The following is a 27809-nucleotide window of genomic DNA, read 5'->3' as shown; positions in this document are numbered from 1 at the left end:
TTCTGTGCAAAACATGCACAAATTTCCAATTGAGGTTTAGCGAGAAAAATATCCCTCATTGCATTTCGATTTGTCATAAACAGTCAAAACTCAATTTACATGATTAAAATATATAAATATATAATTTATAGCATTTTAGGACTCATGTGGTCACAGTAGTTAAATGCTACAAATTCAAAATGCTACATGTTCATTAGTGTGTGACAGTTATTTTACCACAAAGTCATGAAACTAATAAAAATTTGGATCACAACTAGTTTCAATAATCTTTTGTATTGAGTATGTCAGTTTGGATGTTCTGACATCCTTGCTTTATATATGATTTCTATGGAACTTATTCAAGCATAAGTAAAATTTGTTGAGAAGTTGGATTGAAACACTTTTATGTATATTTCTGATCTACAGTGTACACTTCAGTGCAAGTGTATGTTACATTTTTCACTTATTCACAGTGGACATATTACAGGACATTCCCTTTTAGCTTCTATGCAGTAGATTGTATTTTTCCGACGATTTTTCCTTTGACCTTAAAGACGCTCTTCCATGGAAACGCAAGACACCTGATCGCAATTCTTTTTTCCGATTGGCCAAATACTGATAACATAGTGGCGTTTAAAAAAACTGTATCAAAATTGTGTGCCATGTGTTATTTCCTGAATGAAGTGCAGAAAATTATAATAGAAAGAACAAAATTTTACCGTGTCGGCCATCTTTTTTTTTTAAGCTAGTACTTGTTTTTCATTTTCCTCATGTTCATTGCAGACATTCTGGAATTCCTTCCTATTTGAAGATTTTATGCATGAGACTTGATAATTATTCATAACTATGAAAAATTTATGAGTTTGTTCAATATATATTTTAGTAACAAATTACGTTTACATGAACATGAAAAATTTGCCAACTTCTTTCTTCAAAGAAGGACACAAATCCCATTATCTCTCTTAGAAACTGGTACTTGGAATTTTTTTTGCAAAAGCACAGGTCCTTTCTATCAAAGCATGGGTTGTAGCTACATGTATGTACTAGCCCAAACTGGGCTGTTGGAAATTAGTATTGCCAGCCAACCAAGTGAAAGTATTCTTATGAACTTTGTATACATAAACATATACATTGTATTATAAAGGAAATACTAGAAGTTTTCTATGTAAAATCTTTTTGTGATATTAACTGAAAATGTTGCTGACTCAGACTGTTAAACTGTTGTACACATTCAGCGCACATGTACACATATTTCATAGATGTTTAGCCCTATTCTTTTTCTCTATATACTATATTTTCATTTTAGCTCCAGTGAATAAGTTATCACAATGTTTGACTGGTTCAACGACCATATCGACAGATTACTTCAACCAAAGGAACTACGTCCAGAAAATTTAGGAAAGTTACCGGATGGATTTTATATCCCAATTCCATCAGATATAGTTATTCCGTCCATATTCACTGCTTTGCTGTTCATTTTATTACGTCATTTATTTGATAGGTAAGTTTTCAATAATTTCCCAATGCTTGTAAAACACTTAAATTATGTTCAGTAAACAGTTGTTAAACAACAAAATATGATCAAAATATGATCTTGCTAGTAAACTGAACCTTTAACATTGTTTTATAACCCCCCCCCCCCCCCCCACCCAATGAACTAATGGATGGTATGTTCATCTGCTACTCTATTCTTTCCATCCTTATGTCATTCCCTTTGGTCCTTTCATCACTCCTTCCGTTCGTCCAAAATTTATTACAATTACCTTGGCTCAGAATGGATGGAATGATTTCAAGTTTGGTGTGTGGTTTCATATAGATGGGAATTTCATTGTAAACAATTTTGGGTTCTGTATGATTTCAATTAGTGTTTTGTTGGACTTTTCCATTTTTACTATGTGGAATGATAATCTTCTCTCCAAATGGATGGATTTATTTTAAATTTGATATGTGGCTTTATACATACGGGACATACATTGTATGCTATTTTGGCTGCTATCTTCAAGTTTCTGTACGAGTGGGGTTAAGCCTAGCACAAACAATGACAGCAACTTATTTATTATTTTAGTTATTAAAAATAAAAATATGTATGTATAAATAAATAACAAAGTATAGCATTGTCTTTGTTAGAGGGTAAACACCAGTCAACTGTCCAGTGTGAAAAGCAATGTTATTGATTGAGCCTGTTGCATTGTTCAAAAGTTTTTTGTACTCGGTCAGTCATAGCATTTCAAGTTTCTTAAATACCAGTCCACATGAAATTCAGACACTGACTCTGAGGTGATTCATGGTGTAGAAAAGCCTGCCAAACAAACAATGCTTTTCCAGTCTACATATTTAAACATACATGTACTATCAACAGTTTGTGACATTAGCTGACATTTTCATCATGTTTAGTGCTACAGACTTCTGAAAATGCATTAAGATTGAAAATTTGCTGAAAGTTTTTATAGATATTTATGGGGATTTTCTGGCATTTAGTGTTTGCTTTGCTAATACAAGTACACAAATCTGGTAAATGTTTAAAGATATGGTGTTACTGAAAATCAGGTTAAATACATTCATATCTTAGGTGGTAAATATTTATTTTTTGTTTTATCGTTGATATTTAACGAATAGATTGATGCAACAATGTATTTGCATATAATATGATATCCATTTATTAAGGAATCCAAATCATTCTGAAGTGAGTTTTGCCTTCGTTTGGTATTTGCAAATATCTTTGTCAACAAAATTTTTTTTTAAAGTTTCATTCTTGTTGAAGAGGGATTTGAATGGGTTTAAGCATACTTTACCCAAGGGATTAGTCATGGATAAGAACTAAGTAAATAGTTAAAATTCTAGGCTATTGATATGCAGAGTCATAATCCACAAAAAATAATGGTTTACAAACAAAGCATTATGATTTAATCTTAAAATATAAGATCAGAAGAAGAATTAGGGAGAACGTTTTCAGATGAGTCAATATTTAAATTGGAGTATTTATACCAAATAAAAATGCATACCTTTTGTGATCATAAGGTTTAAAAAAAAGGAGAATTTGTACAATAAGCCAAATTTTGGGTTTGTGCATATATTTTGGATTTGTGTTGGTCATGCCGCTGCTTGTGAATTCATGATGTCGTTACATTAAAAACAAAAGATAAATTGACAATTTCATGCCAAGATAATTAGGAAGGGTGTACTGTTAAACCTGTATAAAATAAATCTTGTATAAACTGAAAACCTGTATAATTCAGGTCCAGTTTGAATTCCCTCTGTATCAGTTTAAATGTATTTTGAACCTGTCTAAAACAAACCACTGTGTAAATTTAAAACAAATTCTACAGTCCAGAGGGTGTTTGGTTTAGATAGGCTTTACTGTTTAACCATAGTATAATCATGAGTGCCATAGAATGCCAAGATAGTTCTTCAGGCATTCTCAGCAGGAGCAATCATATTTTGATCAGGCCTAAGAAAAAAATTATGTGTTTCCAGTAACCAAACCGACCCTGATTTTTTTTTTGTGGAAAAAAATAAACACAACCAAAAAAAAAAACATGTATACAGATTTTCAGCATTTCCGTCATCAATTTTTTACTAGAACTGCCTTGCTCTTTGATATGGAGGTTCAAAATTTATAAACAAATGAAACAATATGGCTGTGGCTATGACAAGTACAGTATTCAGCTGTGCCATTTTAGAGGCAAAAATTTTGATGTCCTGCAAATCTATGAAAAATCATTAAAAAAAAACCTACCTACCGACCCTAATTTTGAAGGAGATGTTAGCGGAAACACAGATTTTTTTTTAGGCCTTACATATGATAAATACAAAAATACCAATCATATATTATACATTTATTGCAAATTTCTATATGCTGCACACATGTTTCAAGAAGTAATCCCTCAACAGCAGCATTAGAATGAATTATATAAGAACCCTTGGGTTTATTAGCTAGTACTCAAAATCAAAAATATCAAAATAGGAAGTTAAATCCATCATTGAGAGGTTCTACCATGTACAATACAAGGAATGAAGCCCCAGTTTTTTAGGTATTTTGAAATTTGTAATACTGAAAATTTTGATAAAATGATAAATATTATATTGGGTTAGATTGTTTATCCTATGTATCATATAGATTTATACATTTATTTTTTTTCCAACGCAGTCAGTATATTTTTTGCTTTTTACCCTTTGACCTTAAAGATGCTCTTCCATGGAAAGGCCAGTCACCTGATCGCAATTCTGTTTCCTGATTGGCCAGATACTGATAACTTAGTGGTGTTTGAAAAAAAACTGTATCAAAAATTGTGTACCATGTGTTATATTTCCTGAATGAAATATAGCTGGAGAAATTTCACAAATGCAAATTAACATCTGAAAAATAGAAAATTAGGACACAAGGAACATTTAATGATTTGTTGCTGTTTATATGATAAATTTCTTTTATAGGTTTGTAGCAACACCTTTAGGTAAACATTTAGGACTGAAAGACAGTGTTCCAAAGAAGAAAGTTATAGAACATCCAGTCCTGGAAAATGAATATAGAAAAAATAAAAATCCAGACCATGATGTTGTTGCGGTAAACATTTTAGTTTAATTTGATATTTTCCACCTGAAGCTGCTGAAAAAATTCTGTCTGTGAAGTGACAAATGTAAACAGTCTTAGGATAACACAAACACTGTTTTCATTTTTAAACAATACCCAAAATAATCCATGAATTTTTGTATTTATATGTGCCAAAGAATGTACTTTCACTTTGGGTGTAAAAAGTAGATTTAAATTTAGATTTATATGAATATAAAAATTTTACAAGGAGTATTAAACAAAGGAAATTTTTTTGTATTAAATTATCAAGATACCAAAGGATTAGCAATCATAGATTAACACTCTGACAACATGCATGTCTCCAAACAAATCAGAACAAAATTGAGAGTAATGAGGCATAGGTCTCACTAATCACTTCCGAGTCAAATGGCCACCCCCCACCTCCCTCCCCTATGTAGTACCAAAAACACACTGAACCTAGACCTATGCATTGTAAGTGCATTATTATTGTGTATTCTGATTAAAAGTAGTCAAAATAAAGCTGAGAATGTGTACTTTAAAACCATATATGTTATTTACTACAAAAGTGTATGAATATTGTTTACATGTGTGGGTAATTTGCCTCCATGCTGTCAGTTAGAAGAAAAGGTAAAAATGTGGATTTTCAGTATCATTTATTCAAGTACATTTTGTGAAGAATTTCTACAACCATCGTACCATTAGCATAATGATTTTGGAAGCCTTATTTTCCAAGCTTTGCAATGGTTTGCAACTTTTAAAATGTCCTTTGTCCTGGGAATTCACAGTGAAAGTTTGAAAATTACTTTTTTAACATGTAAAGTAATGGAAACATTAGAAGTGGTTAGTGAGACCATATGCTTTTGGAATTTATCTCCCATTAATTAGAAAAAAAAATACCTTGCAAAATATTACAACTTACTTCCTATCATATGTGGAGCATATCATGCTTTCAAGGTCTAATGTCTGTAGATTCTTGTCTCATCTATCATAACAAAGAATTATAACTTGGATTAAATAGTCTCTACATACAGTTGTCTTTAAAAATATTTTGAAATCAAGGACAAAGCTGTTTGTATCATTATGAAATTAAGCTTAATGATATTTGCTGTTGGATCTCAGTTGTACTAGTGAAGCTTAAAATTGATGAGAAGAGAATTCTAAAAACAAATGCTTTTAAGAAGCTTTTTATTCAGCTTGAATACAGTTTTGCAAATGGGGTCATTAGGTAGCTTAGATCTGATCGTGATGTCATTTCTGAAAATCGTGTATGTGTACAAATGCACATTCATTGTCTTATAAAAATATGTCTGTTGATAGAGGCATTTTCAAGATTGTTTACTTTTATTGTTTTAGGCTTTATCAAAGAAAATAGGTCTGTCAGAGAGAGGCATTGAAATCTGGTATAGGAAGAGAAGGAAGCAAGATAAAACCTCAGATGTTAAAAAATTCTGTGATGGCGGGTACGTCTCTGAAATGAAGGCTTCACTGTCAGTCATAATTACTGTAATCTGGAAATTATTGCAATGTTGACATTTTTGGAAAAATACAAATGGGTCGCTATTGAAATAATTCACTTCTTACTGCAAAAAAGGATCTTTGATATGAGCATAGCATGAATTACATTGCTATTGCAAAATTTTAAGTTCCCTTTCTAGCAAGGTTAACATAGATTGCAAGAATAGATACATGCAATAATCTCTAATTTTCAGTAAGTTTTCTTTCTCTCTTTATATGGACTGGTACAATAACACAGTGTTATAATGCATGACCTTTGACCTTTTGCAAAGGACAGTGACATATACATACATGTACATGGCTGCACCTTTTATTAATGAACAAAAATTGTGTTTTCTGGATATCATCTTGCACACAATTGAAGAAGGAGGTTGTCAAGCATAACAGCTTGTTGTTATATTCTTCCCTCTGTATGGTAAGTAATGTTTCTTCTTGAATGAAATGCACGAACAATATAACTAAATTACGCAATAATGTGACTTAGTTTTGTTTTACCATGCTATAAATAAACACTTCAACTTTCTGACTTTGTACATACACCGATTTACAATATGCAGTGGAACCTGTCTTCATTGAACCCTGTTGAATATAAGGTGAAAGTTCAAGGTCATATTTGTTTCAATGATACAAAACTAAGAAACTTAAGAATATGATGAGAATTAATAGGAATTATGATGAGATTAGGTAGGACTGGAGGGTTTATTTGAGGTTCCATTTAGATTTGTTGAAATGAATTGAGAACAAACCAAAGTCTTGTCATTTAATGGTATCACCTGTCTTAAAGGAACCAAATTTATAGTAAGGCAGAGATAAAAAAAAATAAATTTGTTTTCTAAAATACTGGTGTACAAACTGTAGTTACAATGGGCAGATCAAGGAAATTCTTAGCAAGAGTGCAATGCCATTTTATCTTCAAGAAAATTCTTGATACTCTATAGAATTTTGAAATTTGTCTTAAAATTGTGAAAAAAATTGGAGGTAGCACACTCTCACATTCTGGTCCTAAATCTACTTTTGTTATTTTCATAAAAAATAGATTCTGGCAAGGGTTTTAAAAAGAGAAAATGAAATTGAGGTTTTACTCCAGTTTCTCAAGGCTTAAATTTTAAGCAATCCGATTGGACAATTTAAGTTGAGGAAGAATTGGAGTTAAGTTTCATTTTTTATTTTTTTAATAAATAATGTTCCATTCTGACAGGTTTTATTGTACTCTATTTCCTTACAGTAATTACATGTATGTACATGTACATGAGTAATAGCTATTTAACATATCGTTAATGCATTGCACCAACCATTACGAAGTATAATTTGTTCAGAATAATTTCTATATTGTCTGAATAATGACTATATGTTCTGAATAATGCCTATATCTCTAAATAATGCATTTATATTCTGAATAATGCCTATATGTTCTGAGTAATGCCTATATGATTTGTATAATGCCTGTATGTTCTGAGTAATGCCTGTATGTTCTGAATAATGCCCCTATGTTCTGAATAATGCCTATATGTTCTGAATAATGCCTGTATGTTGATGTATTTTCAGTTGGTCTTTTGTTTTCTATCTACTTCTGTCATGGTACGGCATTTATGTTCTCTGGGATGTAAGTATCTAAATAATGTATTTTAGAATGTCTTAGATTAATTTATAGATAGTTGTTGTTTGTTCAGTTTTTGAAGTATTTCAAATAAGGAAATATCACTTGTTAAACAATGCCTGAAACCCATTGTAGATTACACAACCAATGAATTCCACCAATGTATGTGAAATATCTTTTTCTCTTCTTTCTTGAAGTTTGTTGAGCAAAAACATGGAATTACTTAGTCGGAGATTGTACTGACATCCAACAGCTTTTTTTCCAGACTAACTGGGGTCCCACAGCCAAGCTTGTCTGAAAAAATACTGTTGGACATCAGAGCAATCTCGAACTACAAATTACTATGTGACATCACTGTTGGTTTGGATTGAGTCTCAGGTGCTCAAATTAGCACTAGTCCAGGGTCAGGGTTCTCTGATCAAGAACTATTGAAATTTGATTTACCGAAGTCCTATCATAATTTACATGTACTCTTATTTGAGCACCTATCAGTTGTCTGGTTAACCTTTCATTTGGGATGCAAAAAAAGTCCATGACCTTTCTTTGTTGAAAGTATATTTGAACCCCTGGAGCTTATATAGACCGAAAAGCATCATTTGTTCTGTAGTTTTTCTACACCATGTATCACCTCTACCATAATGTCTGAATTTTATATGGACTGATACTTAAAAATGGAAACAATTGAAGTTGATATGTATGACCTCCACAAACAAAGTTGAGGGGGTGTATAAGAATTGCCCTGTCTGTCTCTGTCTATCTGACCACATTCCTTGTAAGCACAACTCCTCCTGAACCGCTCAAGGGATTTTGATGAAATTTTATAGGAAGTTAAAGTGTCATATCTAGTTGTGCATAATGGAATATGAATACTGTGGGTGGACTTCAAAGGGAGATAATATATAGATTTTACATCTTTAAGGGGGGTATTCTCTTTGTGAGCTTATTCACAATATTTCTAGTTATTGTTGGTATCATAAATAATTTTAAATGGTAGAAATTGTTAACTGAATATGCTTTAATTCACATGATTCACAATTTTAGAAACCATGGGTTTGGAAAACAGAAGATTGTTGGAGAGAATGGCCTCGTATGGTAAGGTCATGATCTTATTAACTGTATAGTTAATGCTATGGTTAAGATTTAATTTGGTTAAATTTGTCACATTATAGCAAATTGTCTTTACTACCTTGTTAGATTTTTCTTGAACATGAAAATATCACTATAATTTCCAAATTTACAATTTGATGGTTCTTTCACCTCACCTACCCTCTTCATGTCCACTGTCACATTAGGTTTGGATAAATTTTTGAGTACTTGTGTAAAGAAATCCCTAACGCTGAATAGTCAAATATGTTATGACCAATTTTGTCTTTAATTGGGTATGTAAGTCTCGTCACGTGACTCTGTGGTTTCATGAGAATGAGTCTTTGTCTACTATTCAAATGTATGGAGATTCATCATGAACATATCACTGAGTTCAATTATAAAGCAAAATATCTTTTGTAGAAAAATATTGATTAAAAATGACAAATATCTAGTTCTACAGGATAAAAGTGTTCAGGAAAACAGGAAATAGAAGATTTTGCATTGTGTTTCAATAAGTTCTACATCAGAAATTCTGGAAGGGGAACTGAAACTAGAACGAGAGTTACAAACCCTATATAAAGAAAGTTCAGGCCATCCTTAAAAAAATGTTTGTTTGCAGTTTATTGATCTACATTTAGATGTGAGTAGATAGGTAGGTGATTTGTTTTCCTGAAAAGTGCCAAAAGTGAAGCCAATGTGCTGAAAATAGAATATAAAAATTTTGTCTTGGGAAGGATACAAAATTTTGAGTAGATAGGTTTTTAATGAGTTGGTCAATAAACAGCAAACCAACAATTTTTAAGGTCGGCCTCAATGACTAACCATATATCTGTATTTTTTTTTCTTTCAGTCAGTAACCAACGATGTATACTGGTACTACCTTTTAGAAGTATCATATTATATCTCTTATATCTATATGCTTTTTACAGATCATAAACGAAAGGTGAGTATTACCTTCCCCAGTCACTTTAACCTTGATAATGATGGCCATTTAAGTTTATTTAATTGAGCATCATTCATATTTTAATACATGTACTACATTTAAGTATATGTCTGTCTAAAAGTCATGCAGTTGGTGAAAAAGTAATTATTTAAGGTAGATCATGCTGTAAAATTTTTAGATAAAAAGTATAGTTCATTTAACTTAATTTCAAGGTAATTGAGACTAAATATAGATGATTTTTTTACAACATTGTATAAAGATTCTGTGTGCTTACTATTAAAAAACTGATTGTTAAAATTTCTTAAAAATTTGCATATTGAACACATATCTGACATTATTTCATATTCCTATGAAAATTTGGGGCCAATGAACTCATTTCCTGTCATATTTCAGTCTCTCCAAAGGTTTAGATTTTTTTCAGGACATTTGGTCGTGTGATGACATACTGTTTTCAGGACCGAACCAAGTTTTACTGTCCATTTTGACATGAATCAAGAATGACTAATATCGAAAATTTTCTGGACTTCCAGTCTGGTGTTCCAGATTTTTTTACGGGTCCTGTCACATTTTTACAGGTGATATTCGACGGTCCAACGAATCTTCAGAAAGACTGATATTTAAAAAAACTAAAATTCCAATTACATTTTATGGAACATTTTCCTGCCATTATCACCCACTTGAAGGAGGGTTTAAAAAATTAATGATTGTAATTTTACCAAGTATAGGTTTCTGCAAAAAAAAACTGAATATTTTAAGGACATTTTAATGCATCTACTCAAACACTATTTGCTCATTGCAAATGCATTCTTCTGTTTGAAATTGCAAGACAACAGAAAATATGCTTCATGTAATAGGTGTGATCTACCTTAATGCGTTAGGGATTGATGTATATATGTCTGAAAATTAGGTAGTTGGTGAAAATTACTTTTAACTTCATCTTAAAGCAAGTAGCATTTATGCCCTAATGCTTCAGGCATGGATTATAATTCCATTTAAAAGTCATGCTGTAGATGAAAATTTTGTTTAATTCTCGTCTTAAAGCAGTCATTATCTATTATCTAATACTTAAGTATTGATGTATAGTATGGTAAAAAAAAAATAGAGTCTGTGATGCATCAAGTCTTCAATTAATAATTTACAAAAGAAATAGTCATGAGAATGGAAATGTTTATTATCATACATTTAAATAGAGAAACTTCTAGAATCATTAAAATGGTTTATTGCTTTAAAAATCTCATGATAGCCAATATTTCTATGCTCAAATAATTTGGTATGAGTTTTGGACTGATATTATTTTATTAAAATAAATGACAGTATCATCAACACCAGGAATCTGCCTAATTTTTAGACTGATTTTTATTTTTGAAAGTGTCATCAAATACATGTAATTGCATAACTTGAATAAGTCTATTTATTCATGTAGTTGGATCATTTAAACCTTATATTAATATTCTACACAACTCAGTTAAAATACTATTGAGTAATAAATGTTAAATTGGAAAAAAAATCATCTTGCTTTGATGTATGACTGAAAGATTTCTATCTTGTTTTGACAATTGGTACAACATCTTATCTACCCTTGAGAATTTGTTAGATTTGAAACATAGGATCAAGCTGTGACCTTTGTGGTTAAAATTTAATTAAATTTGTTAGAATTTTGTAAACCCTCGAAGCCTGAATTGAAAATCAATAGATAATTGAACACTCAGTTCTAAAAATGTGATTTAATGTATGAGAATTTTTGTAAACCTCCCAGTCTGGAATTAAAAGTCAATACATAGTTTACACTCAGTTCTATTAGGTTCACTTTAAGATTACTGGGTGATATAGAGAAACATACCTAATCAAACCTCTTTTGTTCAGTTTAGATGTTCATTATCTACAGTTTTGAAAATATAAATGTACTTCAGTAGTATAAGATGTATTATTGTTATGTAAATTTTATTTATTGCAATACAAATTGTGCACATTTTAGCAATGACAAAAACATTGCAATAGTTGTATTAGGGTATTAGTTTTGAGTACTTCTTGTATACAATTTATATTTAGATGTTGATCTTCCTACATATTTGATTCCAATGATGAGAGGTCACTCCTTTTTACACATGTACAGCACAACAAATTGGCAATATTTATATTCTGAAATTGTAATTTTAAAAAAGGAATTTTTGTTATGTGTTCATTTTAAAGAATTTCACAATCAATATGAATTGTGGATAATAAATATTCACATGTAGCGTTTTTGATCAAAATGTAGACTCAATACTTCTGAAATAAGTATCAGTCTTTATAAAAATTGGACAGGAAGCAATTCATGATTGTCAAAATTCCGGCCAATTAATTTTTATTTTTCGTTAGAAGGAGTTATAGACCATATAACCAATCTTAGTTTTTCTTTTGGTTTTTGTGCAAAAAAAAAAATGACATAAATTGCGTATGAAAATGGAACTTTGCAAGAGTTAACTTTCTTGATTTAGTTTGATTTGGTTGATTTTAGTGGGAAATAAAAGTGATTTTCTTGAAAGTGCAGATTGAAATGCAAAAAAGTATTATTATTTTATATAAATGTAACATATGTAGATAGAAAAACATCATTTGTTTAGTGGGTTTTTCCAAACCATGAATCACCTCTACTATAGGGAGTATAATATTTTATATTAACTGATACATAAATCACCAACTGTGAAAATGAGAACAATAACAGTATGATTGGCATTTTTATACCCCCACTCAATGAGTGGATGGTATGTCCATCTGTTCATCCTTACATCCAGATTTTCATTACAATTATCTCTGCTCTCAATGGATGGATTAATTTCAAATTTGGAAGTCTCCATATAAATGGGACATATGTTGTAAACAATTTTGCTTGCTCTCTGTTTTCAACTTCCTGTTTCCTGTGGCTTTGGCATTTTTTTCATTATATGGAATGATAAAGAAAATTTTATTCTAAAAAATGTCGCCTACCAATAGATGGATTGATTTAAAATTTGGTTTATGGCTTCATAAAGATGAGGCATACTTTTATAGCAATTTTGGTTGTTTTCTGATATCAACTTCCTGTACATGTTGGGGTATGCCATAGCATGACAACGCATGCAGCTTCACGTTGTATTTCCTGTAACTGTAAACTTTATTCATGTTCATAAGCATCCTCATGTATTTATTATGTTATTGTAAATTTTAGGATTTCTTGGAATTCTTAGTTCATCACATTGTTACTGTTGTTCTGATGATGTTATCTTGGTCCATGAATGTAGTCCGTATAGGAGCCTTAGTACTGTGTATTCATGATCCAGTAGATTATATTTTAGCTGTAAGTACTTACCGAATACCGATAATTAAGGACATCATGTATATGAGATATAGTTGAGATCACATAAAAGCCCAAACATTGGTTGTCTAAATGGTACATTACTTTGAAAGACAACAATCTATCAGTTTTTATTGTTTCCTGTTTGGCCCGAACATGATGTCTAATTTCTTATGAAATTAAATTATTCATTGAAAATTTACAGGTTCTCATAAAATCAAAGGATTCTACCAATTAACAGATTTGATCCCAACTGATTTAAACTATTGATTGAATTTTAAAATGCAAGTTTACCATTTGCTTTGCTAGTGGCTAAACGACTGGGAAGTAGTACCTGAATCAATCTGGTCATATATTAGTCTTGTTAGAAGTAATTATTTACCGTATATTTGATTTATTGTTTTAATCACAATTTCTATTTCAAAGGTACAGAAAAGAGTTTTGTAATTATATTTATCTTTTTTAATGGATACACTAATTATAAAAAAGTGAAACTTTTTGTAATGTAATAATGGATAATTTTTAAATCTTTGTATTGTTTTGAAATATTTGGCCTATTATTGAGGAAATGTTTTTTTTTAAATGAACGACTCAAAATTTAACTATGAACTTTCAAAAATTAGATTAATTTTGAATGTGAATTACATCATTAACTCACTTGGCCAAAAGCCATGTGAGCTATTGCCATCACTTGGCATCCGTTGTCCGTAGTCGTTGTTAACAATTATACAAAACTCTTCTCCTCTGAAACTACTTGACGGATTAGAACCAAACTTGGTATAAATGTTTCTTGGAGTATCCTGCATAGAACTGATGTGGGGATTTTTGATTTGTCAAAAAACATGGCTGCCGTTACTGAAAATAGAACATAGGGATCAGACAGTAGTTTTTCACATATATCTTCAAAACCGTTAGGTTTAACTAAATTCTGACATAGGGTAAAAGTGTTTAGCATGATAAGATCTATCTCTGGTCAAATTTTGGTTTTAATCCGTTAAGGTCTCACTAACCACTTCCGGGTCAAATGGCCACCCCTGACGTAGTACCAAAAACACACTGAACCTAGACATATGCATTGTAAGTGCATTATTTGTGTGTATTATGATTAAAAGTAGTTAAAATAAAGCTGAGAATGTGTACTTTAAAATCATATATGTAATTAACTACAAAAGTGTATGAATATTGTTTACAAGTATGAGTAATTTGCCTCCATGCTGTCAGTTAGCAAAACAGGTAAAAATGTAGACTTTCAGTATTATTTATTCAAGTAAATTTTGTGAAGAATTTCTACAACCATCGTACCATTAGCATAATGATTTTGGAAGCCTTATTTTCCAAGCTTTATAACGGTATGCAACTTTAAGATGTCATTTGTCCTGGGAATTCACAATGAAACTTTGAAAACTACTTTTTTAACATGTAAAGTAATGGAAACGTTAGAAGTGGTTAGTGAGACCTATGCCATTTTGGAGTTATTGCCCTTTTTCCACGATTTTTGCTGTTTTTATTGTTATTTCTTTCGAAAATCTTCTCCTCTGACACTACTTGACCAATTGAAACCAAACTTGGTACGAATGTTCCTTTGGGTATCCTGTATAGAACTGATGTGGGGTTTTTGGATTTGTCGAAAAACATGGCCACCATTACTAAAAATAGAACATAGGGGTCAGACAGTAGTTTTTCACATATATCTCCAAAACCGTTAGGTTTAACTTAATTCTGACATGGGTAAAAGTGTTCAGCATGATGAAATCTATTAACGGTCAAATTTTGGTTTTAAACTGTTGAGTCATATTGGAGATATTGCCCTTTTTCAACAATTTTTGCTATTTTTAAGGTTATTTCTTTTAGAAATCTTCTCCTGTGACATTATTTGATTAATTGGAACCAAACATGATACGAATGTTCCATGTTGTATCCTGCATAGAACTGATGTGGGAATTTTTGATCTGTCAATAAACATGGCAGCCGTTAATTAAAATAGAACATACAGTGTAGGGGTCAGACAGTAGTTTTTCACATATATCTCCAAAACCGATAGGTTTAGCCAAATTCTTTCAATAGCAGAAATGATCCTTATTATTAGGACTACAAAAGTCTTCATGGATAAAAGTTGTCTTATGAGGTCTCACTAACCACCTAATGATTCTTTTATTTTACATGTTAAAAAAGTAATTTTCAATGTTTCACTGAGAATACCCAAGACAAATGACACCTGAAAGTTGCATACCATTGCGAAGCTTAGAAAAGAAGGTTTTCAAAATCATTATTCTAATGGTACGATGACTTTGGAAATTCTTCACAAAATTTACTTGAATTAAAAAACTAAAAATCAACATTTTTACCTTTTCTGCTAACTGGCAGCATGGAGGCAAATCACTCACACATGTAAACAATATTCATACACTTTTGTAGTAAATTACAGAAAAGATTTTAAAGTACACATTCTCATCTTTATTTTAACTACTTTTGATCAGAATACACACAAATAATGTATGTACAATGCATATTTCTAGGTTCAGTGTGTTTTTGGTACTACATAGGGGGGTGGCCATTTGTCCTGGAAGTGGTTAGTGAGACCGGACTCCTAATAAAAGTTATCGACCTTGAAAGGGGAAAAATGACTTTTTTTTACAGTTTTAAGTCAATATCTTGAAAATAATGATAGATTAAAAGAAACTTTCAATTATTGAAATGATCCTTATGATAAGTCCTACCAAAGACTTCTCAAGTCAAAATTGTTGGACAACGTCTTGTTAAATTTATTGCCATTGAAAGGCAATATTCAACCAGGTGGGCGATTTAGGCTCCTGAGAGCCTCTTGTTTTAATAATTCTAATGGCTTTTCAAAGGGGAATAATTCAAACTAACTAAGTAATTTTTAAAAATATATTCCTATTTTGCATGCTTATCTTTTGATGTACGACTTATTATGGTATACCACTGCCCTTCTGTTCTCTTTTTCTATTTATAACTTGAAAAAAAAAACTCACTTTGAATGATGTTGAATTTGTTTGGGTGGTGGTTAAATACTTTTTGAAACATTGAAAAAAAGGGGATATGTTATATAGTGTGCTTTAAGCAGTTATCTGTTGTATCTGTATTTATTTTAAGCTTCTCTATCATCTGAGGAAAGTGGATCATGCTTTCACTAATGAGAATCTTAATTTTATAAGTATTTGAATGCCTTTCAACTTTTAAAAGAACAAAAAATTTCTGATATCTTTGGTTTTTAATTTGTACTAGATAAAAAGCAATCAATTATGATATTCATAGTTAATTCATTGTTTACAGCCAAAGTAAAGAGGGACTTGTGTATTCATTTTTTATATGACAATAAAATGAGTAACCACTGGTAGGCATCATCAAAAAGATAAGGAAATACCTGAAAACCAAGATGTTATTTTTAGATTTACTGCCCATTTTATAAGGAAATACCTGAAAACCAAGATGTTATTTTTAGTTGGATTTACTGCCCATTTTATAAGGAAATACCTGAAAACCAAGATGTTATTTTTAGATTTACTGCCCATTTTATAAGGAAATACCTGAAAACCAAGATGTTATTTTTAGATTTACTGCCCATTTTATTTTGATATTGCTATTGCATAATAAATCAGGAATCAAAGGAAATAAGAAAATACATGTATAGTTAATCTCTTTATATCTATATTGATTTAGTTCCTGTTTCGTTATTTCAGTTAGCAAAATCGGCCATATATGTGAAGAGGGACACTATGGCAGATGTTTGTTTCATGATATTTGCACCACTTTGGTTTGTCACAAGATTAATTATATACCCCTATATGTAAGTGTTAATACACACAATTATGGTTAAGCTCCACACAGCGGAAGATGTTCATTCTCTCTCTTACTAACTGCAGCAGATAGTCCTTATCAAATTCTTTGATTTTTTAATTTGTTTGCAGTATCTAGAGTGAGTTTGAACATCAGATGTTGTTCAGAGCTTGAAGTATGGTAAATGCAGTATAAGTTGGTTTTTCCCCAAGGTCTAAATTTCATGACTGTTTGATGAAGAATTGTGTGATTGATGAGTAGAGGCATGAGTCAGTACTAACATTACTTGATGGTTGAGTTTGCATGAAAAAAAACAAAAAAAACAGGAAATTTAGATACCCATAAAAACAACCACTTATACTGTAGCACGAGTACTGTAAACCAGTTTAAACTGAACCTTAAATAATTCTGTCCTTTCTCTTTACCAGAAATGTTTCAAGTTATGATTATCTCCCTTTATTAACAGTTCTTTCATGATTGAATGAACACATTTCAAGTTTGAGCGTCGTTCAGTTTTATCATGGTTCTGTTTATACTGGTTTCTTTGTATTGCCTGTGCAAACGTAGATAGTAATATTTATGGTTCAGGAAATTAATGTTTTAACAAGGAAAATTATTGCATGTTTCAGTTTGCTAAATCATCTGCATATGTGAAGAAGGACAAAATAGCGGATGTATGTTTTTTGATATTTGCCCCACTCTGGATCGTTACGAGATTATTTATATATCCATATGTGTATGTGAAGTTACAAGTATAGTATACTGTTTACACAGGGTGCTTTCTATGATCCGACCAATACCAAGGGTTCTACTGTTAGTTCAAGTTAGCCTTGTACTAAGGGTGGGTCGTAGGATTTTGAAAAAAAGGGGGGTAATAAAAGTGTAGGTTCCAACTCCTGGATGCCCCTTTATCAAACACTGTTCTACAAATAGGACTCTTGTTGAATTCCTGAAGAAAGTTCAAATTTTATTTTATTTTAATTATTGGGAAGTGGTTATCCATGCTAACACTCTCCATAAAAAGTTGATTTTCAAAAGAAATCACCTAAAGTAAACAATTGTAGTCAGTAATGGAAATTGAACCCATGGTCAAGGTATGGCATGATAGAAGGCATCCTTTTAGTGTGACTCTTCACATGGGCTTTTTGTTGAAGACTGGGCACTACTTTTGTATTTGTATTAATTTGATGTTTTCTTTTCTTTGCAATACACTGACAATTGTATAGTCTTGATATCCAGCCCCAAAGATAGATCTTGTAAATTTGAAAATTCCTTGATGTTTGTTTTTAAAATCACATTATAAACAATAAATTCATAGACATATGTTAAAAGTTCGGACATTACTTAAAAAATGACTATAGTTAGTGCACACAACAGTTTTTATGTTTATAATGTATGTAATGTATTTCCTTAACAATTTGATACTGTATTATCATATATATTCATCCTATTTTGATAAAACTTGCATAGCAAATCTGTACTACTGTAGTTGTGTGAGAAATATTTTTTCTATAAAATAATAATTTGAAGTCAGGAGTTAAGTGTAAGGAAATACAGTTACTTAGCATTAGTCCAAAATTTGAATGAAAACAATCTTCTGTTAAGATTTTTGATGCATCTTTGTGCTTCAAAATTATTAGTACATGTCCAAGTAAGAGTCAGGCATATTTTTATACACCTTATTACTTCCTGACCTCTGTATAGTAGTATAGATAAATATATTCAGATGTATCTTCAAGACATACCAGGTACCAATATACACAATTTGAAAGTGGAAAGAGGGGCTTGGTCTAAAATTTATACTGTTTTAAAAAAAATGTAATGTCCTTTGACTTTATTGGCTTGAATCCTTAAATTACATAAGGTAAGGCAAATGGGCTGATTTTGTAATTGAACCTGAATTATCAAAACATGGGTAATTGAGACTATCAATTGTACAGTCATACTGTAACTACTTTTTGTTTTATTTTTTTTCTCCTCGTATTGCTGTCAAGTTCTACAAGTGTTTACTAACTGTCTTTTTCTGTATATTTTTTTGACCGTTGCATTTTCAATTTGTTTTTATTAATTTGATTTATCGCCTCTCTGAAAAACTGTTTATTAAGGGTTTAATTTTGCCGAAAAATTACAAAAGAACACGATGTATATATACAGTGTTCTAGGATTCCAATTTCCCGTTACCCATGGCAAGTGAAATTTGGGTCAGGAAAACTTAGGTACTTAGTTACACTTTCCAGTGGCAAGTTGAAAACTTCATATGCTGTAAGGATTTGTTTTGTTAGGAAAGCAGTCATTGACTGTGGGAAAGTTGATTTTATATGGATTTTTCCTGAGGAAACCTGAATTTCTGAAAAATCCTAGAACACTGTTTGTAGTATGTTTACTGAATTGCATACTCATGAAGAAAAGGAGAATTGTTTTAACATCATATTAAATAATGAATGTTTCCTAAAAAAGTCTGTTAGGATTTCCTCAAATTCATCATCAACTCTAATATCTTGAAATTTTAAGAAAAACTCAAGATTGCGGAAAATCTGAACATAAGATTTTTCATGACATCCAAGCCTGAAAACAATTGCTATATTACCTTTTCCAAAGCAGCAGTTTTTCATTATTTGCTTATAGTTAGAGCCTTGCTTTAATCAATAATGAAAAGATAGTAACAATTTAAATAAAATGGTTTCATATCCATTTCCATGAATTTAAAACATTCAAAGCTCGGAAACACCATAATAAATATTGTAGAATGAGTTATTATAATTGTTTCCCATAGAGAATGACGTAGATGTTTCTAGATTGTAAAAATGCAAAATTTGACCACACATTGTTATGATCAAGACATCATTTTTATTTTTTATTTGAATATAAAAAAAAATTAGGCTGTATCTCATTGTAGAGGTATACATTCAATATTTGATATAAAATAAGGAGATAATTGTATTGTATATAAAGGTGCGTCATTTGACCAAATAATTGTTTACTGTTTTCACTGATATGTCTGCTGTAAAGTTGATTGTCAAATCCACTATTGATGCTGCTGAATATTCAAATTCAATATAGTTATCTCCCTTCTAATGCTCTTGTCAAATTTATCTATGGAAGTGGAAATTAGAAATCTGAAAAGAAACTTATGTGGATGCATAAAAAAATTTGAGGGAGTCATTCATTGCATTTATTCTGTGAAATTTAGGATGTTAGCAAATGTAATTTGATGTTACAATGAAAGTTGCATTAAAACGTATACCATAGTTTAAAAATAACACACTCTACTCCATACTAACACAGTATACTTTTTATCTATATAATATGAAGCTTCAGTAACATTATTTTTTGTGAATCATAATATGTTTTATTATACCACTCTTTAAACAAAGTTTTGAGTGTCTTTCTGTTCATGTCTGTTTGTCTATTTATCTGTAAGTATTTCTTTTCAAAGGACAACTTCTTAATTATTTAAGGGATATTTGAGAAATTTCAATAGTAATGTTAAGCTAAGGTTAAGCATCATATGCAAATGTGCTTGGAGTCTCATGCCCTAAAAGGGAGAGGTTAAATATGATTTAAGTACATTTGAAGTGGGGAGGCTCTTTGGAAGGGTACTATGCCCTATGAGGTTTGATTTTTTTTCTTTATATTATAATAAAAATAATAATTTTGGATTCATGGACAGTAATAGAGGTCATATAATGATGACCGTCAGGTTCACCTATGGGAGATGATTATGGTCATCCTGGGTTATCTCTTTTACTGAATTCCCTTATCATCAGATTAAGTTTTCAGTCTACCTATTGAAGACCTAGGATTCCCTATACCTATTGAAGACCTAGGATTCCCTATATTAATGGAGTCATATTGTATCTTTCGCTTGATATACAGCCGTATTAAAAAAAAATGCTGAATTTATTAATCTAACAAGGGGAAACTTTCCAAAATATGCAAAAAGGACAAGCATGATAACCTCTTTATAACTCCACAAAGTGATGTTTACATGTTTAAAACTTTTAAGTGCTACTCCTTTCAAACTACTCAAGGCATTTCAGTGAAATTTTAGGTAGACTTGGCATCATATGTTGATGTGTAAGAAGGAATACATTTATTTTTAATCAGTCTCCTCTATGGACCTATAACAATTTTCTAATTCACTATGTATCACTCCACTAGCTCATAGGCTTTGCCATATAGGATGCGAAAAAATTTACAAAGCATGAACAGCACTCATAACAAATCTGCGAAGCTGTTTCCAGTGTACTGTACTTATGTGCATAAAAGGGTGGGGTAAAGCTTTGAAATAATGGATATACCCTCTGTGCAGATAATTGTTGTGGGGGGTGTCCAAAGGGAGATAATTATTGTGGGAGGTCTCCAAAAGGAGATAATTGAACTTAGAGATTTTACATTACACTCTATTTAAGGGGGTATTTAAAGTTCTTTTGTAAAGCAATTTAATTTTTAAGTAATGCACCTGTCATTTAGGAAATCAATATAACTTCCACCAGCTGTCTTCGATCATTTCATATGCAACGATCCAGATATTTGCATTTTAGGAATGTTATGAATACTACAAATAGATACGTGCATATAGATACATGTATACTAATCTAGTCATCTTTTTTTTTGGCACTAACAATTACTATGTGTGGCTTTTACATTAAATGAAGGGGAATTTTAGCCTTCTCCAGTAGTTTCTGTCTTATTTTTTTATTCCATTTTAGATAAGAAATATAGATTAACTACATTGTAGATATCTTATGGATCTTAGTCTATAATGTACTGATATTGATTAATTCTGTCAGATATGGTTTAAGTTATGATCCTTAAAAAAAAATCATATGTGAAAAATTATGTGAACTTCAATACTTAATTGTTGTATGGTATAAAGTAATGATGCAGCTTTACTGATCTTGAAATTTACAGAAGATAAATAAATCAGTAGTTGCTTTAGGGTTAACAGGTATGACACCTTTTTGTGTCATGTATAAAACTTGTGACGTTTATTTTCAGAGTATTATATTCCTGTTTTGTGGAGCTTCCAGCCCTAGCAGAAAAGTTTTACTTAGTAGAAATTTTAGACAGTAGTTATGTAATAAAACTGCTCAAAGGGTTGTTGTGTGTATTACAAGTTCTTCATATTATATGGACAGTTCTTATTATAAAAACAGCGATGACTAAGTTCACAAGAGGAAAGGTGAGTATTTTTTTCATCAACTTTGGAACTGCTTTGATGGTCTGGTGGTAGGAGTATAGAAGATTTGACATGGGGTTAGTCACTGCTTCTCCACCAAGGTCACGGCATTTAGGAGATAGAGTGATAATTGGCAGGCTTGGAATAAGATTACCACTCCATAGGGAGATAATAGAGAAAGCAGTCTTGAGTGAAATTAAATTGTCAGATCGGTGGGGTTTTTACATGCATGTTTCTGATTTTAATCATTTTTCTTGATTCTTACAAAAACTTATACTTAAATAGTTTGTAAATTAGATCACTTTGGTTTAGTTATCAATTAAGTTCTCTCAGAACTTTTCTCCATCATTAAGTGAAGTCCTCCTTGAGATTTGTACAAGCAAAATCCTTTTACAATTTTTGCTACTTTATTTTTGATTAATGTTGTGTACAAAAAATATTAAAATTTGGTGGGTGACTACCATCCTGCAGGCTTGTGCATCTTTGAGCTTGCTCATTAAAAATCCAGCTTAGAGTGTATGAAATATATTGGCCATTAGATATAAATTTGTTATCAATCTATCAATTCGATACACTTCTTAAAGTTTTTGAGTACTGTTACAAGGAGGTTATCAGCTTAATACACCTTTCTAAGAACTTTTTGATTTAGTTCAATATTCATAAGAGCTACATTTATTTTTCTTTTTATGTTTTAAAAAAGTTTGGTTTCAAAAACCCTTTTTAGAAATGTTTTATGATTGCCCTAACATAATCCTAACCAAGAATTAATATTTTTTAAACAAGAGCCTCCACAAACCAACCTAAATAGAATTGGCTTAAATTTCATGATTTTATACAAAAACAAAACAATAGTAGACACTGTCTCTGACAGAATGTACTATCCTCCATTGTATGACACCTAACTTTAAGAATTTTCAATCTTTTTTATTTGAAGAAACAATTATCTTTCCATTATTTAAAATTCCAGCTACAAGATGCCAGAAGTGATACAGAGGGGAACTCTGACCAGGAGGAGGATGCCTTGGAGGAGGATTTAAAAGAAATAATGAACAACAACACCGGGAATAATAGAATGAGGACACGCTCCAATAAATCTTAGGTTGTTTTACCATCTGTATAATCTATGGCTGTCAAATGATGCATTCTCTCTTCTTACCAGGAACTGGTAGAGTTATCTATCTTGATTAGGCCAGTTCAAGTTAATCTTAAGATCTTTGCCTTCAAGAATTTTCACTGCCATAAATTGTTTTATAAATCTTGGTTCTAGAGGATAACAGAGATTCCTGGTATTCGTATCCAACTGAACTTGACTGAAATGTTTTTTTCTTTTTTGGATTGTATTTCTAATAAAAAAATTATATATTTCTAGGAAAATTGAAAATTATGGGGTAAAAATAATGAGGATGATAATAAAATTCCTAAAACTTTCAGTAGCGTAGTGGAAAGAGAGCAACAAAATTTATTTTAAGATTTTTTTTTATACCAGAAAGAAATGTTATCTATGTGCCTTTTTGATAAATCATAGCTGGCAGGTGTTTATTATTGTGGAAACCGATGGTTGACTATGCTCTGGATTGAGCGGTACAAAATGTAACCAACCATGGGTTTCTGATGATGGGCGTTAATATAAATTTCAGTTTATGGTTGTAAGGTTGTACATGTTTATGTCCAGTGTTGTACAAGGTGACGAGTGATTGACTTAAGCCCTGAAAAACTTATTTATATGGTCTATGGCAGCTTGAAATATTATTTGTGAACCAAATGGTCTGTTGCTTACCAGTTTTACATTCCAAGGCCATGAAGTGCCGTGAGGTGTTCAAACCAGAAAAGCTTTTTTTTATACTTTTTTAGAAAATGAATTTTTTTTGCATCATTCATTGCTTTTAAGGGAAGTTTTATTTAATAATGTAATTATGCATCTTCAATTCAAAGAGTCTTGCTTAAACAGTAAACAAGATTGAAACTTAAAGCCTAAGAACTCGTATTTCTTAATATTTTTTTTTACCTTGTTAAGTGAAAACAAGTGATCATGATAGTACATATGTAGTAAATTTCATTGTACTTAATTTGATAAATGTTACATATTTTTTGTAAAATTGAGAGGGTGTCCATGCAAAAACCAGGAAGTGGGTGGCACATCACAAATTTTGTTTTAAAAAAATGTTCATCCATTTCATGCCACAAATGCACCCATTCTCCGTTTCATGTTGGTTTTTGATGAACTGCAATGGTTAAAGAGAAATAAATCACATGGCAAGCATTGAAATTCATTGAAAAAAGGGAAATAATTCTTTAGTGTTGTGCGAAATGTGGTTGCTTTGTTAGGGAACTTTACAATCATTTTCTGAGCCATCCATGATTAATTTAAAAAAAAAATCTCTTGACTAATTGACGTAATTATAATATAAACATTACATTGAAATAAAAAAGTCAGCAGGAAAAATTAACCATTCACCACCCATATTGTCGGAACTGCCTTGTTTCTATGTGGGCACTCTCTTACCAGTTTAAAATATAGGACTGGGCAAAGCAAATTTTACTTGATACATTTCATACCAAACAAAAATTTGAGAGTTAATAATATAACTAATTGGCTTTGTTTTATATCTAGAAATTTTGGTTTTTTTTTCACATTTCATTTTAGGCAAAATAAAAATCATTTTTGTAGATATTTTTGCCAGTATATGATAATAAAAATAAAGAGCTGAAATGATCATGTGTATTTCTGTTTCAAAATTTGTCAATTATGTATTTTTTTTCATTTAGCATAGAGAATATATTATTAAGAACCAAAAAATGTAGCCTTTTTACTTGTACATGTAGTATTGAAGAAATTTTGATCTCTCATTGGGTCAAGGATTAAAATATTTTTTTATAAACTAATACTTGTGTAAAGAGTTTCCCCAATGCATTTCATGCATCTGTTTTGACAATGAACATGGCTTACAAATTTAATTGTTTGTTGCTTGGCTTCTGGTGGATGATGGTCTCATTGGCAATCATACCAATTCTTCTATTTTTTAAATTAATGTATAATATAACTGTTTTGTATGTTACAATTTCCTTCATTATTCAATCAGGTTTGTTTTTGTTAATCAAATCAGGTTTTATTATAAATATTGCTTTACAATATCGTATTAATATTATTTAATATATATATTTTTTCATATAATGATACTAACCAAAACGTTTATGTTCTTGCATGCCTGTGCTAGATTGTGTTTTGTTAACAGGTGTCTGTGTCCATTTATCATTAAATGGTCAGGTATTTAGTTCTGCTTGTTTTAGGAAAGTTATTAATTAATGTTTGGATATAGCTAAAGATAAAACAAAACACATACAAGTATATGTTTCTATTTATAGCTTCTAATTATATTATTTTGTGATTTTTGTGTTCCATGATATTATTAGATTTTTTTCAAGAAACTACAGAAATTGAGTGCAAAGGGTTTTTCATTGATGAATTAGAAATGACCTTTGTGTACTCTTTTTTCCTACGATTGAAGAAAATATTAACCTTTGTTGATACATATTAAGAAACAGTCTTAAGTGTCAGTCTTTGTAAGAATCAGGCAGTGGGTGAAACATGGTATGAAAAAAAAAACCATTTTGAAAGTTTAGTTTGACTATTTGCACCATCAAAATCAAGGAAAAACACAAGATTTTCCATATCACTTTGGTATATTGAGTTAGAATTCCAATGAAATACACTGAATTTTAATATTTCAAGGGCAGACAACTCTGTAAAAAACCTATTTTTTTTAATATACTATTGAAAAAGTTCTGAGCAATTACAGTAACGCAGCGTGGTGATCTTTTCAAAAAGAGAAAGCAATTTTGAGTGAAATTAAATTTTCAGATTTGTGGGGTTTTGACATGTATGTTTCTGATTTTTCTGATTTTGCTTGATTCTTACAAAACATTACACTTAAATAGTTTGTAAATTAGATCACTTTGGTTTAGTTATCAATTAAGTTCTCTCAGAACTTTTCTCCATCATTAAGTGAAGTCCTCCTTGAGATTTGTACAAGCAAAATCCTTTTACAATTTTTGCTACTTTATTTTTGTATAATGTTGTGTACAAAAAATTATTGAAATTTAAAATTCTGAATAATTCTGTATGTTTGTATAAATTTAAAATATTACTAAATTTGATATTTTTACAAAGCAATAATTGTATATGTATTTATTTTTGTGATTGATGGTTGTCAAACATTTTCACAAGTTTTTAAGATACTGTATGTTGAATGTTATCATATGCTAGATGTTTAATATGCATATTTTCGCATACTTTATATTGCAAATAATTGCAGATTGTCTAATCGTGAGAATCAATACATCAAGAGAGGTAGTTTATTTTACAGTAGTTTTAAATCAAGGCACTTTATTTTTTTAGAATATTGATGAAAAGTGTCATTCTTAGGTAGGTTATTTTTCATTATTCAATGTTTTGTGAACAATAGAATTTCTTGTTTTACTATCAACTCTTATTAAAAAATTTTCTGCAAAATTAATCCATAAAAATTGAACAGAATAAAACAAATTTTTGTTTTAATTTTGATAGTACACAGTTCATTGTAAAACAATCAAGACTTGGTAAAGTTTTACAGTCTTTTTATTGGACAATCTTCCCATTCAACAGTCGGAACAACTCTGCCATTTCTGCTACACTAAAAAATAATCTCGGATGCAGAAAGTAGAATTTCTTCTTGAAAAAATTGCCGGCATTGTAGTAATACACAACTCAAAGTAGTTTTATCCACCAGGTGGTGGTAAAAATTTGGTTAGATATCTCTAGAAATAAAGAACAATAATTCTGTCAAGAAGTTTGGTGCAAACAGAGGAGCTAAGAAAAAAAGTAATGGTAAAAATTTCAACCAGTAAAACTATATATTTAGAATTGGATAAGTAAAATTCCAGATAGATTCTTTCACCTAGTGCCTAGGTTTTTCTTCTGAGTAGCAAGAAAGGCTGAGGAGCTCTTATTAACTACTCTATTGTCAGTGGTGTCAGCGATGTTTCATTGGAAGAGTTATGTAAAGTCAATGAACAGTGCCACCTTCCAATTGCACAGTGAACAGTGTTTCATGAAAGGAGTAACAGTCCTTGAATTGGGCAACCTTCCATGTCTATAGTGAACTAGGAATCATGAGGTGTTTAATATGAAAAAAAAATGAGTTCAATTAATCATAAGAAAAAACCAAAACCATCATTTTAAATATTATTTTTCTCTACAAATCTTGTATATAATTATTTTGTTAGAAATGATTGTGTAGTTCAAGTAGTTGTTTTATTTAAGGATTGTGTTGCATAAAATAAACCTCTTTTACAATAATATCAGACATTTATTCTTTTTTTTAAAAATGCTTTGGATTTCTCTTTGAGATGTTTTACATAAACAAAATAGGGGATAGCCAGTGATACATTACTCGACAAGAGTAGCTTGCAACTTTCAATTTTATCGTGCATTGGACTATGTGAAGTGGGTGAATTTTGTTGAAAATGTACTGTTAATACGGAAATGTTTGTTTTTGGCTATTTTTCCTACATTCCAGGTCACAGAATATCTGTGAATTTAAAAGCCCCATACGAAAAGTGACTTGTTTACAGCATTAAGATGTTGAACCACAAGACTTATTTTCACCTAGGAATAATGACAAAACCCTCGAAAATGTTTAATTTTTACAGTATATTTGAATAAATTTTTAGAATTTTATCCATTACGCAACCATTGCACACGTAGTACTTACATGTATCTAGTTTACAGTTATGATCTCGCTAGGAATATCAAATATTGTACCATACAAAAAAAAACCAAACAAATGACCTAACAGCACCCCCCCCTAA

The 27809-nt window shown here is 30.7% G+C and overlaps 1 protein-coding gene across 4 annotated transcripts in view; it reads left to right on the top strand.

The window, feature by feature from the left end:
* The window catches only part of LOC148612598 (ceramide synthase 5-like), a 32415-nt gene extending 5116 nt beyond the window's left edge, over positions 1–27299 (top strand). For 2 of the 4 annotated variants that reach the window (XM_088594187.1, XM_088594184.1), the window contains 10 exons: positions 1286–1480; positions 4411–4540; positions 5882–5988; positions 7589–7646; positions 8682–8732; positions 9577–9669; positions 12857–12985; positions 17410–17516; positions 21782–21965; positions 22930–27299. In XM_088594187.1, coding sequence (XP_088450313.1) covers positions 1308–1480; positions 4411–4540; positions 5882–5988; positions 7589–7646; positions 8682–8732; positions 9577–9669; positions 12857–12985; positions 17410–17516; positions 21782–21965; positions 22930–23061 — 1164 coding nt within the window. In that variant the 5' untranslated portion in view covers positions 1286–1307 and the 3' untranslated portion in view covers positions 23062–27299. Of the gene's footprint in view, positions 1–1285; positions 1481–4410; positions 4541–5881; positions 5989–7588; positions 7647–8681; positions 8733–9576; positions 9670–12856; positions 12986–16683; positions 16791–17409; positions 17517–21781; positions 21966–22929 lie in introns of all 4 variants that reach the window. The other 2 variants (XM_088594188.1, XM_088594186.1) reach the window with 1 other exon arrangement.
* The last annotated feature ends 510 nt before the right edge of the window (positions 27300–27809 follow it).

This window comes from Perna viridis, chromosome 7, assembly GCF_037379345.1.
Source record: "Perna viridis isolate PV_CMFRI_1.1 ecotype Kerala chromosome 7, ASM3737934v1, whole genome shotgun sequence".
Lineage (NCBI taxonomy): Eukaryota > Metazoa > Mollusca > Bivalvia > Mytilida > Mytilidae > Perna > Perna viridis.
This window is presented reverse-complemented; position numbering and strand designations above follow the sequence as displayed.